General features: G+C 43.8%; 1 protein-coding gene across 1 annotated transcript in view; it reads right to left on the bottom strand.

Moving 5' to 3' along the window:
* ALDH1A3 (aldehyde dehydrogenase 1 family member A3) overlaps positions 1-14,735 on the bottom strand; it is a 55,413-nt gene that overhangs the window by 27,441 nt on the left and 13,237 nt on the right. The window contains exons 3-6 of the mRNA XM_075006431.1: positions 12,237-12,377; positions 8,138-8,267; positions 6,451-6,512; positions 2,682-2,810 (exon numbers count right to left, since the gene is read on the bottom strand). Coding sequence (XP_074862532.1) covers positions 2,682-2,810; positions 6,451-6,512; positions 8,138-8,267; positions 12,237-12,377 — 462 coding nt within the window. The remainder of the gene's footprint in view (positions 1-2,681; positions 2,811-6,450; positions 6,513-8,137; positions 8,268-12,236; positions 12,378-14,735) is intronic.

The following is a 14,735-nucleotide window of genomic DNA, read 5'->3' as shown; positions in this document are numbered from 1 at the left end:
TACTGCAAACACTTGAAGTACATGCATGCCTTTTCTCCCATAAGTGATTGCACTGAACCCATAACGGCCTGAATGTGCATTAAATCCAAAAGCATGCTTAGTGTTTGTTAAGACTGAGGCACGTAGCACACAGAAGTTTGAAATCAAAGGCAAACAGACAGTTTGCCAGATTCAGAATGGTTATACTCAATCTACAGGGAATGCTGGTTTAAACTTCTAGGTATTATTTGATAAACCACATGGAAAAGAGAAGAGAGTGAGCGAGAGCACATAAGCAAGAGATCTGTGGGGTCATAAGCAGTGTGTTTGGGACTTCCTACGGCAAAAATCCATGCAGTCTATCACAATTCAGCAAAGGGCACATGAACACAGAACTTTAGATGTGTGCATCAGGGAAACTGACTTCAGTAGAACAACTGGGAAAAACTGAGGCCCATGTCAGTAAAGGCTGCAGAACTGGGCCACCAAGATGGAGGTAAGGAAAGTGGTGGTTCCCATGGGTGTGGCAGGACCACATTCATCCTTGGTACCAGTGGGCCTGCACCAGCAGTGAAGTTAACTCTTTGGTTTAAGAGGATTTGGGTTAGACATCTGACAAGTATTTTCCTGGCTAGATCTTGGGTTTTTTCAGTAGAGAACTGCATGGGCACATGACTACACCTGCATTATGTGCTATATAGGATTAGGTTATATACCTATTCTTGGTGTGGTGGCTAGACCTTAGTTCTGTCTTAGGTATCCAGGACACTTTTCATAAGTCAATCATAATCAAATACAGATAGTCCCCGACTCACAAACAGGTTACATTTCAAACACCTGGTCACAACTCGATTTGGTCGTAAGTCAGGAATACCCATATATTGTAATCCCTCGAGGTATGCAAGGGTTGTGTTCCACGCAACCCTTGTGTACCTTGAATTTCGCGTAAGCTGGGAAGGGCTAGGGCAGGAGGGGTGGTGGGAGGGTGCAGCTGAGCTGGGGCTTGGACCCAGCCACGGGGTTGGAGCTGGTACCTTGGGCACAGGTTGAAACCGGAGCCCCAAGTGCCCAACAGCATGAGCTGGGGCTGTGGGAGATGGGGGTGGAGGGGTTGAAGAGCATGAACCGGGGGGCAGGGTGAGTTAGTGGGGGTGGGTAGAGCCTCATGTGACTGCAGCAGCTGACAGCTGGAGCCCCATATGTCAGCTAGGGATGGGGGGGGGGGTCGAGCCGGACGGAGGGGGGATTGAGTGGGGGGGTGAACCAGGGCAGCGGTGGGTTGAGCTGGCACGGGGAATAGAGTCCCCACGCACACTGGCGGTGGTTGACAGCCAGAGCTCCAAGCATGGGTGGGGAAGTGAGCTGGGGCTGCGGGAGAGAGGGGTTGAGCAGGGCAGGAGGGGTTGAGTGGAGGGTGCACTGGGGCAGGGTGCTTGAGTGTAGTGGTGTTGGAGCCCCGCCGGGGGCTGGGAGCCAGAGCCCCAGACATGGGTCGAAGTCAGAGACCCAGGCATGATGGAGTGAGCTGGAGCTGGGGTGGGTGTTGAGCCAGGCAGGGGAAGGGGTTGAATGGGAGTACACCAGGGCAGGATGCTTGAGTTGGGGGGCAAGCTGGAGCCCCACTCATGCTCAGCCAGATGCATGGGGGGTGATCTGGGGCCACACAGGTCATTGGGGCACAGGGGTTGGAGGGGAGCCCCAGGTGTGCAGCTGGAGCCCCCAACTGGGGAAGGTGAGCTGGGGCACATGGGGGGCTGGTAAGCTGGAGATTGGATGTAAGTACAAGTAATCCTAAATTGATGTGTTGGTAAGTCAGGGACCGCCTGGAGGCGCAATGATATAGTGACATTTCTGCACATAAAGCAGCTGCAGGATCTGGGCCCATATTTGGAGGGCAAAATTCTGCCACCTGTATGCCTGCCAACTGCTATTGCACTTTGTGAGCAGCCCCACATTTTTATGTGAAACTATGCTAACATGAGTAAGGACAGCAGAATTTAGATCCAGACCGTCTCACTAAATGTACTAGAAGAGACAAATCAACATCACTGGTTATTTAGGCACAATCTCAGCAAGATACATAAACATACACCTATTTTTAAATATAGGTCGAATCTCTCTAATCCAGTACCCTCGGGGCCTGACCAGTGTCGGATGAAAGAATTTGCCAGACTATGGAGGTCAATATTATCTAGCAGAATTACCAATGCTTCCACAGTTTACTGGGCTCTTAGAAGACATCCGAGGTAAATTACAGCTAAATAACACAGAACACTGAGAGCCAGGACTGGTGGCTCCCAACAAAGCTTACAGGACTGCAGGAAGCTTGGCCACAACCATGATAAGTGGTTGTCCGGCTAACCAAAATTATGACTGATTACAAATGTTGCTGGATGGGAGAGTTCCAGATTACAGAGGTTCAACCTGTATGTGATTAGCCTGGTCCCATTGAAATTACTGGGACTGCTTGCATGCTTAACACTTTCCTAAGTGCCTTAGTGAATAAAGACTTTCATGCAGAGTAATCAAGAGATAAACATTTGAAAGAAAAAAAAAAAAAAAGGGAGGTTGTTTCTTAATATGGCAACACTGACTGTAGCACTATCCTTGAGAACAGACGATGGCCTTTTCAACTGGATTCTGTGCCTATGAGAAACAGTAATTAACATAAACTCCCTGAATATGTTGCTAAGATTTCTTACCTCCTTGATTAAGGAACCAATGTAGAGGGAAGTGAGTGGTGTCTGCTCAGCTGGTTTAATAACCAGTGTGTTCCCACAGCACAGTGCTGGTGCCATCTTCCAAATAAGCATGAGCAAAGGAAAGTTCCACTGAAAGAGTATAAAGTTGATAAATTAGCACAGGTAGCTCCATATTTACCTCTGTGCAGAATTCCTCTTTGCTTTCAGTGACATCTGTTGACTACAGAATAAAGTCAGTAGGAAGACCATGACAAAGGACTCACAGAAGTTTATGCACTTGGATGGGTTAAAGAGATGTGATCTAAGTAAGATAGCTGGTTGTTAGTGATTGGCACAATGTATTCTAAACTTTTTCCAGAGGCAACTACCGAAAAAGTTCTACAGAATTTGAGATTGTGATGCACACAAGGCCTTTATGAGCTATAGTTAGTACCAACAAATAATGGAAACAGAAAAAAAAAAAAAAAAAAAAAAAAAACAGAACCACACCCCAATATGTGCAAGTACTATAGTTTCTCTCATTGTACATACTTGCAGTCTTATATTGTGCATGCTCACAGCCTTTGGAGGCCATTAATAGTGAAATGGAAAAGTAAAGTACCTGGAGAAACTCATAAAAGGAGAGACTATTTTGTCACAGTGCCACTTTGGTGTCCCAAATAAAAGTTGGATTTGTATCTTATTTTGTATCTCAGACTTCCATCCCTGCTACACCCACAAGTCAAAGGACCATATCTGGCACCATGTCCCTGGATGGCTGTCCAGGAAATCATAACTGGTCTTCCAGTTTGCAGATATGACTATTTGCTGCAATATATTTCCCCTGTGTTCCCAGCACATTAAAGTTAGCCTCATGGTTGCACACTTAATCTCCGAATAATTCAATTCGGTTTGTTTTTCTGTGTTTAGTTTGTTACTTATTAAAGCACTTATTAGTTTTATAACCTTACATTAAGCACTTACTCTTATGCTAACTCTTCACTTACTCATAGATTTAAGCTTGGCTATTGTGTCCAATTCTGGGTGCAATATTTCGGAAAAGATGTAGACAAATTGGAGAAAGTCCAGAGACGAGCAACAAAAATGATTAAAAGTCTAGAAAAAACAACTTGCAAGGCAAGAGTGGAAAATTAATTGGATTTGTTTAGTCTGGAGAAGAGAAGACAGAGGGGACATAATAAACATTTTCAAGTATAAAAAAGGTTGTTGCAAAGAGGAGGGAGAAAAATTTTTCTCCTTTACCTCCAAGGATAGGACAAGAAGCAATGGGCTTAATTTGAAGCCAAGGCAGTTTTGATTGGACATTAGGGATAATTTCACAACTATCAGGTGGTTAAGCACTGGAATAAGTTGCCTAGGAAGGTCTGGAATCTCCATCATGAGAAATTTTTAAGAGCTGTTGAGACAAAAACCTGTCAAGGATGGTATAGGTCAGTGATAGGCAACCCAGGCTAGTGAGAGGGCTGCATGAGCATCCCTCCATCTCAGTGGGCTGCAAAATTGTCCTAATTGTCAAGACAGTCTCCCAGGAGAGGGAATGCTTTTCTAACTATGCTTGTGGACCTAGAATTTGCAGGGTGTGCTGATACAGCCATAGAAGTGCTTTGATCAGATACGAAGGGAGTGCATGGTTCTGAGAGTCAATGTTGTGTGTAATTAGCATGCACCACACCTTGTGTCCTAGCTTTCCATACAAGTCACTTTAAGAGTGGTAGGTTAAAAAGAGCTAGATAAATTCATGGAGGATAGGTCCATCAATGGCTAGTAACCAGGATGGGCAGGAATGGTGTCCCTAACCTCTGTTTGCCAGAAGCAGGGAATGGATCACTTGATTGTCTGTTCTGGTCTTTCCCTCTGAGACACCCATCATTGGCTTCTGATAGAAAACAAGATATTGGGCTAGAAGGACCATTGGCCTGACCAGTCTGGCCATTCTTATTTAAGTGAAGACAGTAGCCAAAGAAAGACTTTGGATAACCACCATGCAATAATACTTCCTGTACAGCGCTTTCTTAGTAGATCTCAACACACTTTACTTTACACACTTTACACTTCTCAAGCCAGTGTCTATGGTCATTGACTGATATGTCTCATTAATCAAATCATTTAAGATATGAATTGATACCAAACTAAACCTCAGTGTACAGGGATTCCGTCCATATATTTTAAGCTTCATAGTATTTTTTTTTACTAGATAAAAGGTTTTACAGAAGCAAATACAAACAGAAATGTCCTAGTTGTTTTGCCCCCATCTACCTCATTCACCCTCCCTAGTGTCAGTGGAAGGTTGAAGTGCTTCCCTGCATACAGCACTGTTAAAAAAGCAAAGCCTGGGGATGAAAGGACACGCCTAATTTAATCACTCCCATGGAGTGAAATTTTAAGAACAGAAGTAGTAAATTTCATTTTTAAAATGTTAGCTTTGTTAATAATCTAAGGAGTAGTTACTATCCCTGGTAGAAACAAGGGGTCCTGCAGCAACTTATAGGCTAACAAATTTATTAGGGTATAAACTCATGGGTACAACCCACTTCATCAGGTGGGTTTTACACACAAAAGTTTATGTTCCAATAAATCATTAGTCTAGATCTGTAAAAACAATTGGCTTGTCTATACTACCACCTTCCTTCCTGAGGAGTAAGGGGACTTGGAAGTTGCCCCGGCACTTCGAAGTACTGGTGGGTGCGCCATGGCTAGATGCGTGCTGGTACTTCAAAGTTTAAAACTTCGGAGTTGCCGTGGGGCGGTGGAATTTGCTTAATGAAGAGCTGCCTATGCACAGCAGCACTTCATTAGTAAACTCCCAACACCCTAATTTACCACCCTTTCTTTGAAGGAAGGTGGTAGTGTAGACACAGCCAATGAGGAGTCCTGTAGCACAATAGCTGTGTTGTCTCTCTCTCTCGGAGACTTAACCCTGGCAGGGTATTTTCAGTTTCTACATGATCCAAGATCATGCCTGATTAAACTCTACTGAAATCCAAGTAATTGCACACCAGAAATTAGGAGGTTTTTTAATTATTATTATGACAAGGTCCTTAAAGTGGAACAATAAGCCTCAGGGTGCCCAAGAGAGCATGCTAGCCTAGAGGATGGTTACATTTGCGGTTTAAGCTCAATATTTGTGTACAGATCCCATAGATTAAATGACAACACTATAGATACAATCTTGAGATATCTGGGGGGTTGGGGGCGGGGGGGGGGAAGCTAAAGAACTCAGTACTTGTAGACCTGAGGAATTCTGAGTGCTAGCCAGAGTTTAAAGCATTAGAAACAACCCATCAGGAAGAGAAAGTGCTAATCGATCAGCTGTAAGCCCAACAATGGGAACAAGGAAACAAAACTAACACCACAATTTAAAACTAAGACTGGCAATGCCTCAGAGAGGCCAGCTACAGTAACTGCCTGGATGATTAGCTTGCAACTCATCATCAGCGTCCACAACCAGGGGCTCAGCGCCTGTTGGTGTCTGAGAAAAGGAACAAACAGGTAGGAACCGCAGATGGGGATCATCGATTGGTCACTGGTGACTCTAGCGTAAGTGCCATACGGGAGACAGAAGGCTGGGTCATGTAACCAAGTGTCAAAGCAAAAGAGCAGCTGCTGCTGCGGCGGGGTAAGCAACATCAACAGGCTCCTAAGGTCATTCCCTCCAGTCCAGACTCCTCATCTAGGAGGTCAACAGCTGCAGCACAGTGGCAGGACTAGCAAGTCGTGCACAGATATTTTTGTAAACGTAAGGGCTAAAAACAGATGGTCTTATACTTACTGGAGTTATAGCCCCACAGACACCCATTGGTTCATGCCTGGTGAAGCAGACAACGTTTTCATCTGCAAAACAAAAACATGTAAAGGATCAACCATGTACTAAGGGGGTCAACTAGTAAAAATATGAAAGTACTATATAAACAGACGGCAGAATTAATATAAACCAGTTAAGTTACCTAATCTGAACAGACTGAAGTTGCACATTTTATCCTACACCCAGGTATAGCAATCTGATAGGAAATATCTATCACAGAGTAAGTAAAATCTTTTGCTACACACAGAGGACCAAATGAGGCTCTAATTCAGAGGGTATAAACCTTTGAAACCCTCATATCAATTCCAGCAGGTCGGTGCCTCCCTTTCACTTGCTCTTGCTGCTCTTATACATACAGTTGGTACAATTCTTCATTCAAGTGAAGAATAAAAAAAAAAAGAATGGCCAATGCTTTTATGATTATTAGATTCAGCTGGAGGAAGACAGGTTGATTGCACAGGAAAAAAAAATCTGAACAAAGTTGTGTGACAAATTTCAACAAGAACTGTTTAAATGAAACAAAAACTAAAAAAGGTTTTTCAATTGGACTTTAAAAAAATCGTGTTTTGAGTTCTTCTCAATGAGCTGTTTTGTTTCTGAGAAAAATGAGTATTTTGGTGTGGAAACTTCCTAACAAAGGATTTAATAAAAAACTATTTTTGCATTAAAATTTTTGTTTTCTGTGAAACTTTGGGGGGGGGGGGGGGCGGACAAGCTCTCAGTATTACATACTTTGAAAGTGATGTCCAACAAGAGCTAGTCTCTGCAGAGAGCAGACTGCAAAATTAAAACGAGCATTGGTAACAAAGATATTAGATTTGCCATAGACTTGGACTCTGCAGCCCTTAGAAACAGTGCTGACTGGCAGAGGTTGGGGGAGGGAGGAGGCATGGAACAGGGAACGGGAGCAAGTGCAATGCTTCAGAGCTACCAGAAGAAGCAGGTCCTTAACGTTTCCCTGTGCTGCTCTTTCCTTCATGCACCATCAGCTATCCCCATGGCAAAGGGAAGGAGCACGCTGGTGACTTGCCATTAGCGGCTCACTGACTTCATGCAAACAAACACCCTTGTCAACTTAACTAAACCACTTGTCATTTCCCAAGGCCACACCTGTGCTCACACATGAGCGGATAGATTCTTCCCTCAGTTACTCACACTAAAATTGACAGGCAGGAGTTTAATGAAGCACAGAATTGGACACAACCCCAGAGAGAGGTGTTTAAAAAGCTAACTTGCAAGAGTTTGATTTCCTAATATCTGTATAAGCTGAACTACCCCCAACATACTTTGATTTCCTGCAGATCTGACCTCTTTCTAATCAATCCAACAAAGAAGGTACTCTCAAAATACTCTTTGAACGTTGATTTCCAATGCACTCATCTTTCATTTCAGTGAAACTGGATGCACTCTAACCAGAGACAGATCCCATAAAAGTATACAGGGTAGTTCCAACCCTTCCAAAGGGATACATAAACTTCTGTCCAAATCTATGGCTTTTCCCTAAGGGATATGATGCAAAGTAATTTGGCAGGAGGGGAGAAGCCAGGGATGATTTTTGCAGGAAAGAAACTCCCTAAAATGGTTGTGTCTCAATTTTCTTGACATCGCAGACTGAACAAGCTTTTAAATATGAACACGGAATCGTTCAACTTACCCACTGGGATAGTTTTGCCTTGGATTTTATCAGCCCACCCAGCATAATACCTAAGTGTCTTGATGCAGCCTTCCAAGTCAATGAAGAAGGCATGAAGAAAAGGTTTCCCTGTGTCCATTGTTTCCAAGGTCTGAAAAACCAAATCACATGGAGGGTTAGATACTGCTTAATAGGTAGGAAAGGGTGGCTGTCATTTTTCCATGATTCTAGAGGAAAAAAAAAGTTCTCTGAAATCTACACGGCATAGATTCTGGAACCAGAGCTGTGGGGGTGAAGCAGTTTCCATTAAATATAGGGTCTCCAGTTTGGTAAAATAGCTCTTCATACTCCCTACTATAAGAGTCCCGCTATAAGGTTTCTCTTCTGTCCTGCACAATGGAGAGGGGTGGGCTCTTCCTCCTGCTAGAAGTCTAACTTTGGGGCACTTTTGGGCTGTGTCTACATAGTGAAGCAGGGGTGCGACTCCCCTGCTCATGCACACATATTCACACAAGCTCCCATCCAAGGGAGAGAATGGAGTGTATCAATAGCGTAGCAGCAGGAGGGGAATGACTGAGCTGTGCCAAGTACAAACCCTCCTGAAACTAAGAGGGGGTGGGGGTGTATTGACCACTCTACCCAGGCTGCCACCAAACACCACAACTGTTTCTACTCAAGCTAGCAACAGGACTATACATCAGGAGGGGAGGGGGGAAAAATAAAAATAAAATCACACCACTACCTCACAGTGTAGACCTAGCTCTGATCTCAATACAGCTAAACTAGATCCAGAGTAATGTCATAATTGCTCCACTAAGTAATTCCATTGCAATAGCAGCTTTAAGGGAGACAGCATGAGAGGACTGCAGGGTTGGGATGCACCCAGAACAAAGAAAACTAAAGTCCCACAGCAGAAGTTGCCTGTTTGTCCTCCTCTTGTAAGTCCCAGCTTGTGTCATGGAGACTGATTTGGAAACGCATTTTGGACATTCTGAAGTGCAGTGCTAAACAAGGATGGATTTGAGCCTGTGCTTAAAGCTAAGCACACGCTCAAGTATTGTGTTGAAGGATAATGGACTTGACTCAAGTACAGATACAAGCCTTCTGGAGTTCAGGGATGTTGAATACGTATGTTTTTAGTTTATGCCTGTGTCCAAGTCCCATAGAAAAAAAAAAATTGACAGAAGTCTCTTCACTGACTTTATCAGGTAACAGATCAGGTTCTTCTTCCCTCGGACTGACCAGATTTCATTCTCAAGATCAAGGCATTGTCACAAAAATGATATTTCTTGTTAACAAGTACGATGTGATGCTCTGTGGTGAACTTTCGTTTTGCAAGCAGCATGTTCATGGGGGAAAAAAAAAAAAAAAAAAGTGCCCAACAATGCATTTGAAATCCTGCATGAAAATGGTTTGAACTTATAGAAGGAGGGGAGTAGGCTGGCTGTTAGGAAAAACTACTTCACCAGGAGGGTGGTGAAGCAATGGAATGCATTGCCTAGAGAGGTGGTAGATTCTCCATCCCTACAGGTTTTCAAGTCCCAGCTTGACAAGGTCCTGGCTGGGATGACTTAGATGGGGTTGATCCTGCTTGAAGCAGGGGGCTGGACTAGGTGACCTCCCGGAGATCCCTTCCAGCCCTAGGATTCTATGAAAAGCAGAAGGAAGACATTCCATGGTTCCTCCCCTCCTTTTATTAAAGAGTAACTCGCAGGTATTTGGATGTCCATCTTCCTTTGCTCCTCTGTAATATACAGAGACAGTCAAAAGATTTTTGTGCATGTGCCTTTAAACTGTCTAATCAGGAAGACACTCAATACTATCATAAGAATGAAGACTTAACAAAAAATAGAAAAGGAAAAATTTAACAGTTTAAAGAGAACTGTTTGTATTAATGCCTATTTAATATCAATGACTATTTAGTGTTATGAGGAAATTCCTGTTAAAGCTCTTTCAGTTAAGTGTGAGAGCTAACAGACATCTTCTGAAATCACAATGAAATCCTCTGGCAAAGACAGAAGACCAGAAAGGACATTCCAGACACAGAGGGTTCAAAACAAGCAGAAAAAAGTTTGCCTATAGGGGGGTGGGGGAACGGGGGAGCAGGCACACAGCCAACTAAACAAAATCTTTTTTGGTTACTGGGCTTGAAACAATCCAAAGTCTGGGAACATCTGAACTAGAACTCTGTGGCTTAAGCCCAAGGTTAATTTGTGCTTTTTTGAAAACAAAAATCTGACAAGGGTCACATCTAAATGAGCTGGTGTCTCTCCTCCTGGTCCCAATTTGCTCACCTAACACAGCCGCCACAGAGTCTAGCATCAACCACTCCTGTATCTGGGAGAAGCTGGTCAGGATCAGGCCCACTCTGCATGGACCAACCTCACTGGGGGAGCCACATTAGGAAGAGGAAGGAGTTGCAATACACAGTGAAAGTGCCTTGGCTCTGTGGGCAGCCAGGGTGGAATAATTTTTTTGAAAAGCCAGAGGCACAGGTGGATGTGTGTGTGAGAGAAGACTTTGGACTATTCACAAATCTTTCTGCCACTTATTTCAGTTGCTGTAAGGAAGTTAGATCCTGTAGACATTTTGTTTGATGTGATGTACAGCAAATGACAGCCCTCTTGTTTTATTGTTGCCATTGTTATTTGTCCCTTCAATGTTCTGAAGGAGAAGAATGCCCAAGTCAGAGGTGGCACAGACCTCGTTAGCTTGTCCCTTGCCAACATTAGATTGTTCCCCACACTGTATCTTTGTTATTCTCTTCAGATGTTTCTTTCATTGAATTCTGCAGACAATTCTTCATTTCATGTAGTGATTATAGAACCATTTGGCCTTAGCCAGTTGTCTTTGTCTGCCAATTTTAAACAGGGTGGGGGTTATTAATTGGTTTTGTGCTAGGACAAACAGTTATTAATACAAGGCAACAGGTGAGAACAATGTTAACCACAAGAAGGGGGTATGATTTTTTACATCTACTATCTTCGAGTTAACACAATACTGATCTCTCAGATGTAGGACCTCAATTCTCAAAACAGCAATTTGAAGTCACGCTGCCCTTAAGACAGTTAAGCCAAGGATGAATGGGGCTACCACCTCCCATGAATTCACCATGCACACACAGGCCCTGATGGCCCCATCTTGGAGCCTTTGCTCACATGGGCCTCAATTTGGCCCAGCCTAGCCTAAACACGTCAGTTGCCCTACTGAAGTCAATGTCACATAAGAACACATGTAACTTTAGACAGGTGCTTAGCTGTACTGTCCCCAGATGCAGTCCCAAAGGCATGCTTGCCAGGTCCCATGGCTCCTGCACTCACTCACTCTTTAAAAATAATAATAGGTTTAAATTTCTAAGAAATGTTTGCTCAACCTGTGGTCCCCACTGAGAAAGTATAAGCTGCATTAAGTGCTGAGCATCCTTTGTTCCCCCTTTATCCTCCCATCCCAAAAGCTGAAAGAGGCCAGCTAGACAATGTCAACTGTATTTGACCAAGTGAACAGGCTCCTGGGGTGGAGTGCTGGGGGAGGGAAAGAGGCTGGTGGAGGACAAACAAACCATTCCTACAGCTTAAAAAAGAAAAGAGAGAGTTAAGGGAGTGAGGCTTTGCAGCTCTTGTTCTCTGACACTCAAATCCATTGACTTGGAAAGCTTTCCTAGTCCCCCATTGCATGGGACAGGGAGATCAAACGGTGGGAGGGGAGGCAGCAGTCAGCATCGGAGGCTTTACCCTCTCTTGGTGGGTGGGCATGGGGGCCGCTATTCAAGGCCAAAGGGAGGGGGTCACCTCCAATGTAAAGGTTTAGGGTGGCCTCCTCTAAAGCATTGAAATAAAAAACAAGGGATCTGGAACTTTTTTGCTTTAAATGAGGCAGAGACAGCCTTAAAAAAAAAAAAAAGAAAAAGAAAAATCACTGATAGAGCGTGATGGTCAAGTCCCTCTTGTTGCTAACCCAAGCCGGCAGCTCAGGAAATGGACGCCTCCCTGCAGATGGGATTCCCCTGTAAAACAAGCTAAACACAAGCAACAACCAGCCCCAGCTCTCCAGTGTAACCAAAAGGGACAGAACTAAGCAGTCCCTCTGGGGTATCATCACTCCGCCACCACATTTCACTTACTGCCAGAATGACTCGGTCCCGCTCGATGAGGTCGCCGAGTTTGTGCAGGAGCCTTCCTCGGCTTAAAGCATCCATTTGTCTCCATAGAGATCCCCGCTGGAATGCTGCTTTCGCTGCCTCCACTGCTTTATCTACGTCAGGCTAAAGCAACCGAACACACACACAAAATATTCAGGTCAGAGAGAGAGAGAGAGGGACACACACACACACACACACTGCAGTGTGCTATGAAGGGCTATCAAGCAGGGTACTTGCTATGCTGTGTCCTGCAGAGCCTGCCTATTATAAACTGTCATCACCTCCTAAGCAATTCTCCTGTTTTACTGCTGAACACTGATCACAATTTGCAAGGTGCTAAGTGGCTTCAGGCTCCAGTAGGATTTGATCTTTCAGGATAGTAACATATTCAAACTTTGCAGAGTCAATAAGATCCTTTCAGACTCCACTGACAGGATAAACAAGCCCCATACTTTATCTACATACTTTGCTGGCAACACTGAAGAGTATCACTGACAAGTCCAGAGCCCCTAGTGGAGAATTGGCAGGGCTTTCATCGACTTCAGTGGGAGGAGGGGATTGGCCCTGGTGCCTTTACAAGCCAGATCCGGATGGATCAATATTTTTTTTTTTTTTTTTTTTTTTTTTTTTTTTTTTTTAAAACAAATACACGAAGAATAACTACTCAAAGCATGTTTTTGCCAAGGAAATGATTACAGACTCCACCAGGGTCCCAGTTTTCCTTGGGGAGCCCATAATCAAATGTGTTAAAGCCATTTTAATTCACACAACCCAGATGCACTTAGATACTAACCAGCATTTATGGAAGAACTACATGTCCAGCTTTATACAGAGCTGTTAGTGTTTTTTGCTCGCTACAAGAGCCCTAACCCTCAGATTATGTAAATCAGCATAACTCTACTGAAGTCAATTTCCAGCAGGAATAGGGGCCCAAGACCCCCCCAGTTACAAATAGGCTGGATGACTCAGGTGTCTCTGTAATCATGAGAGGCAACGGCAAGACCAAAAATGAAGAACTCCTATCTAAATAGCAAACAATATGTTATTTTGTAACCTTGGATAACTCTCCTTTAACATGTGCAGTGCACTGTGGGATATGATACTGTATCTGTATTTTGATTGTGTTGCTAATAAACTCTTGATTTGGAAAAGGAAAAAGAAGCTTGCAGCATTCCTACTGTGAAGGGCAATGCCCATTTTAAGAAAATTGAAATTAAACATGAATTAGAAAGTTGTCATAATTAAAGCAGTCAGGACGACAGTGGTACAAACACACATGTAAAGTGCAAGGAAATAGAATGTGTAAAATGTTTGACCATCCTGCACTAAACGTGTACTGCATTACAAATCACATGCATGCTCTTCCTAAAAAAACAGGGGTTACAAAAAGTGCGGTTTGACGTTATTTATTAAGGAGCGTCTTGTATTCACTTGCATTCTGGCTCTTGAATTGTTGAGTTTTACTGGCCCAATCCCCCACTTCTAAGAAGCTCCCTGGTTTCACATTGAAATTAGGATTTACAAACCACGTCCCAAAGAAATATTTTAATGGTAAATCAGGCACGAACTAAACATAATGAAGGTCTCAGGCTTAAACGTGTTCCCTCTCAAAAGGGATATAGAAAACTATTCACACAGGTGATGTGCCAGGCAGCACTATATTCATGCTGACCAGGCCTGCAGGAAATCAAGTCACAGAGACTGGCGCTAGACCCATAAGTGTGTAAATGTAAGAGTGAGCATGCATGGCAAGGAGCTTTTCTACCGGCCTTGCACACTTGTGAAATAGGCAGGCTTGTGATTACAGGGCACACACACACCTTGGGCTTGGTCCAACTCCTACTGACGTCAATGGGAATGTTTCCATTGCCTTCAATGGGAGTTGAGTCAAGCTCCAAGTGTGTGTAAGAACAGTGAGATCTAGAGCTTGCTGGGGTAGCAAACACTGCTGATTTGTTCACTCTTCCCACTGCTCTTAGTCACGCTGTCTGAGGTGAGGCTTCATAAGCTACCTCGGGGTAGTACTTGAAGCCACAATCTGGAACCCAATGTTTATTTCCCTCATCCAGCAGAAAGGCACCAATGCACAAAAAAGGAGAAAGACAGGGGCTTCAGCACAGAACTCTGGCTATTTACACACTGTACTCAAGACATGAAAATGGATATGAGCACTATCACTGAACATTCGAACTGTTACTAAACCAGGTGTTCCTTTTAAAAAAAGCTGATAGCCAGCAGGATTCAAAAGGGGTACCTCCCTGCAAAGGGTGTTTGAGACTCAGGAGCAGAGTATTTATAAGGCTCCTTCCTGCTCCAGCTAGAGTAGGAAGAGGGAACAGAGACAGTACTTGGCAAATCCTGTGCAAAGAGCGTCCCACAAGCCAAAACAGATAATGGTGCAATGGCTAATAATACCTTGAGTGGGAACATCATGTATCCCTCCCTGCTCTTGGGCAGCACATGCAGATGACTGGAACATAC

Source organism: Carettochelys insculpta, chromosome 12 (assembly GCF_033958435.1).
Source record: "Carettochelys insculpta isolate YL-2023 chromosome 12, ASM3395843v1, whole genome shotgun sequence".
In the NCBI taxonomy this organism is placed as follows: Eukaryota; Metazoa; Chordata; order Testudines; family Carettochelyidae; genus Carettochelys; species Carettochelys insculpta.
The sequence above is the reverse complement of the archived record's forward strand: the minus strand, read 5'-3'. Positions and strand labels throughout refer to the sequence as shown.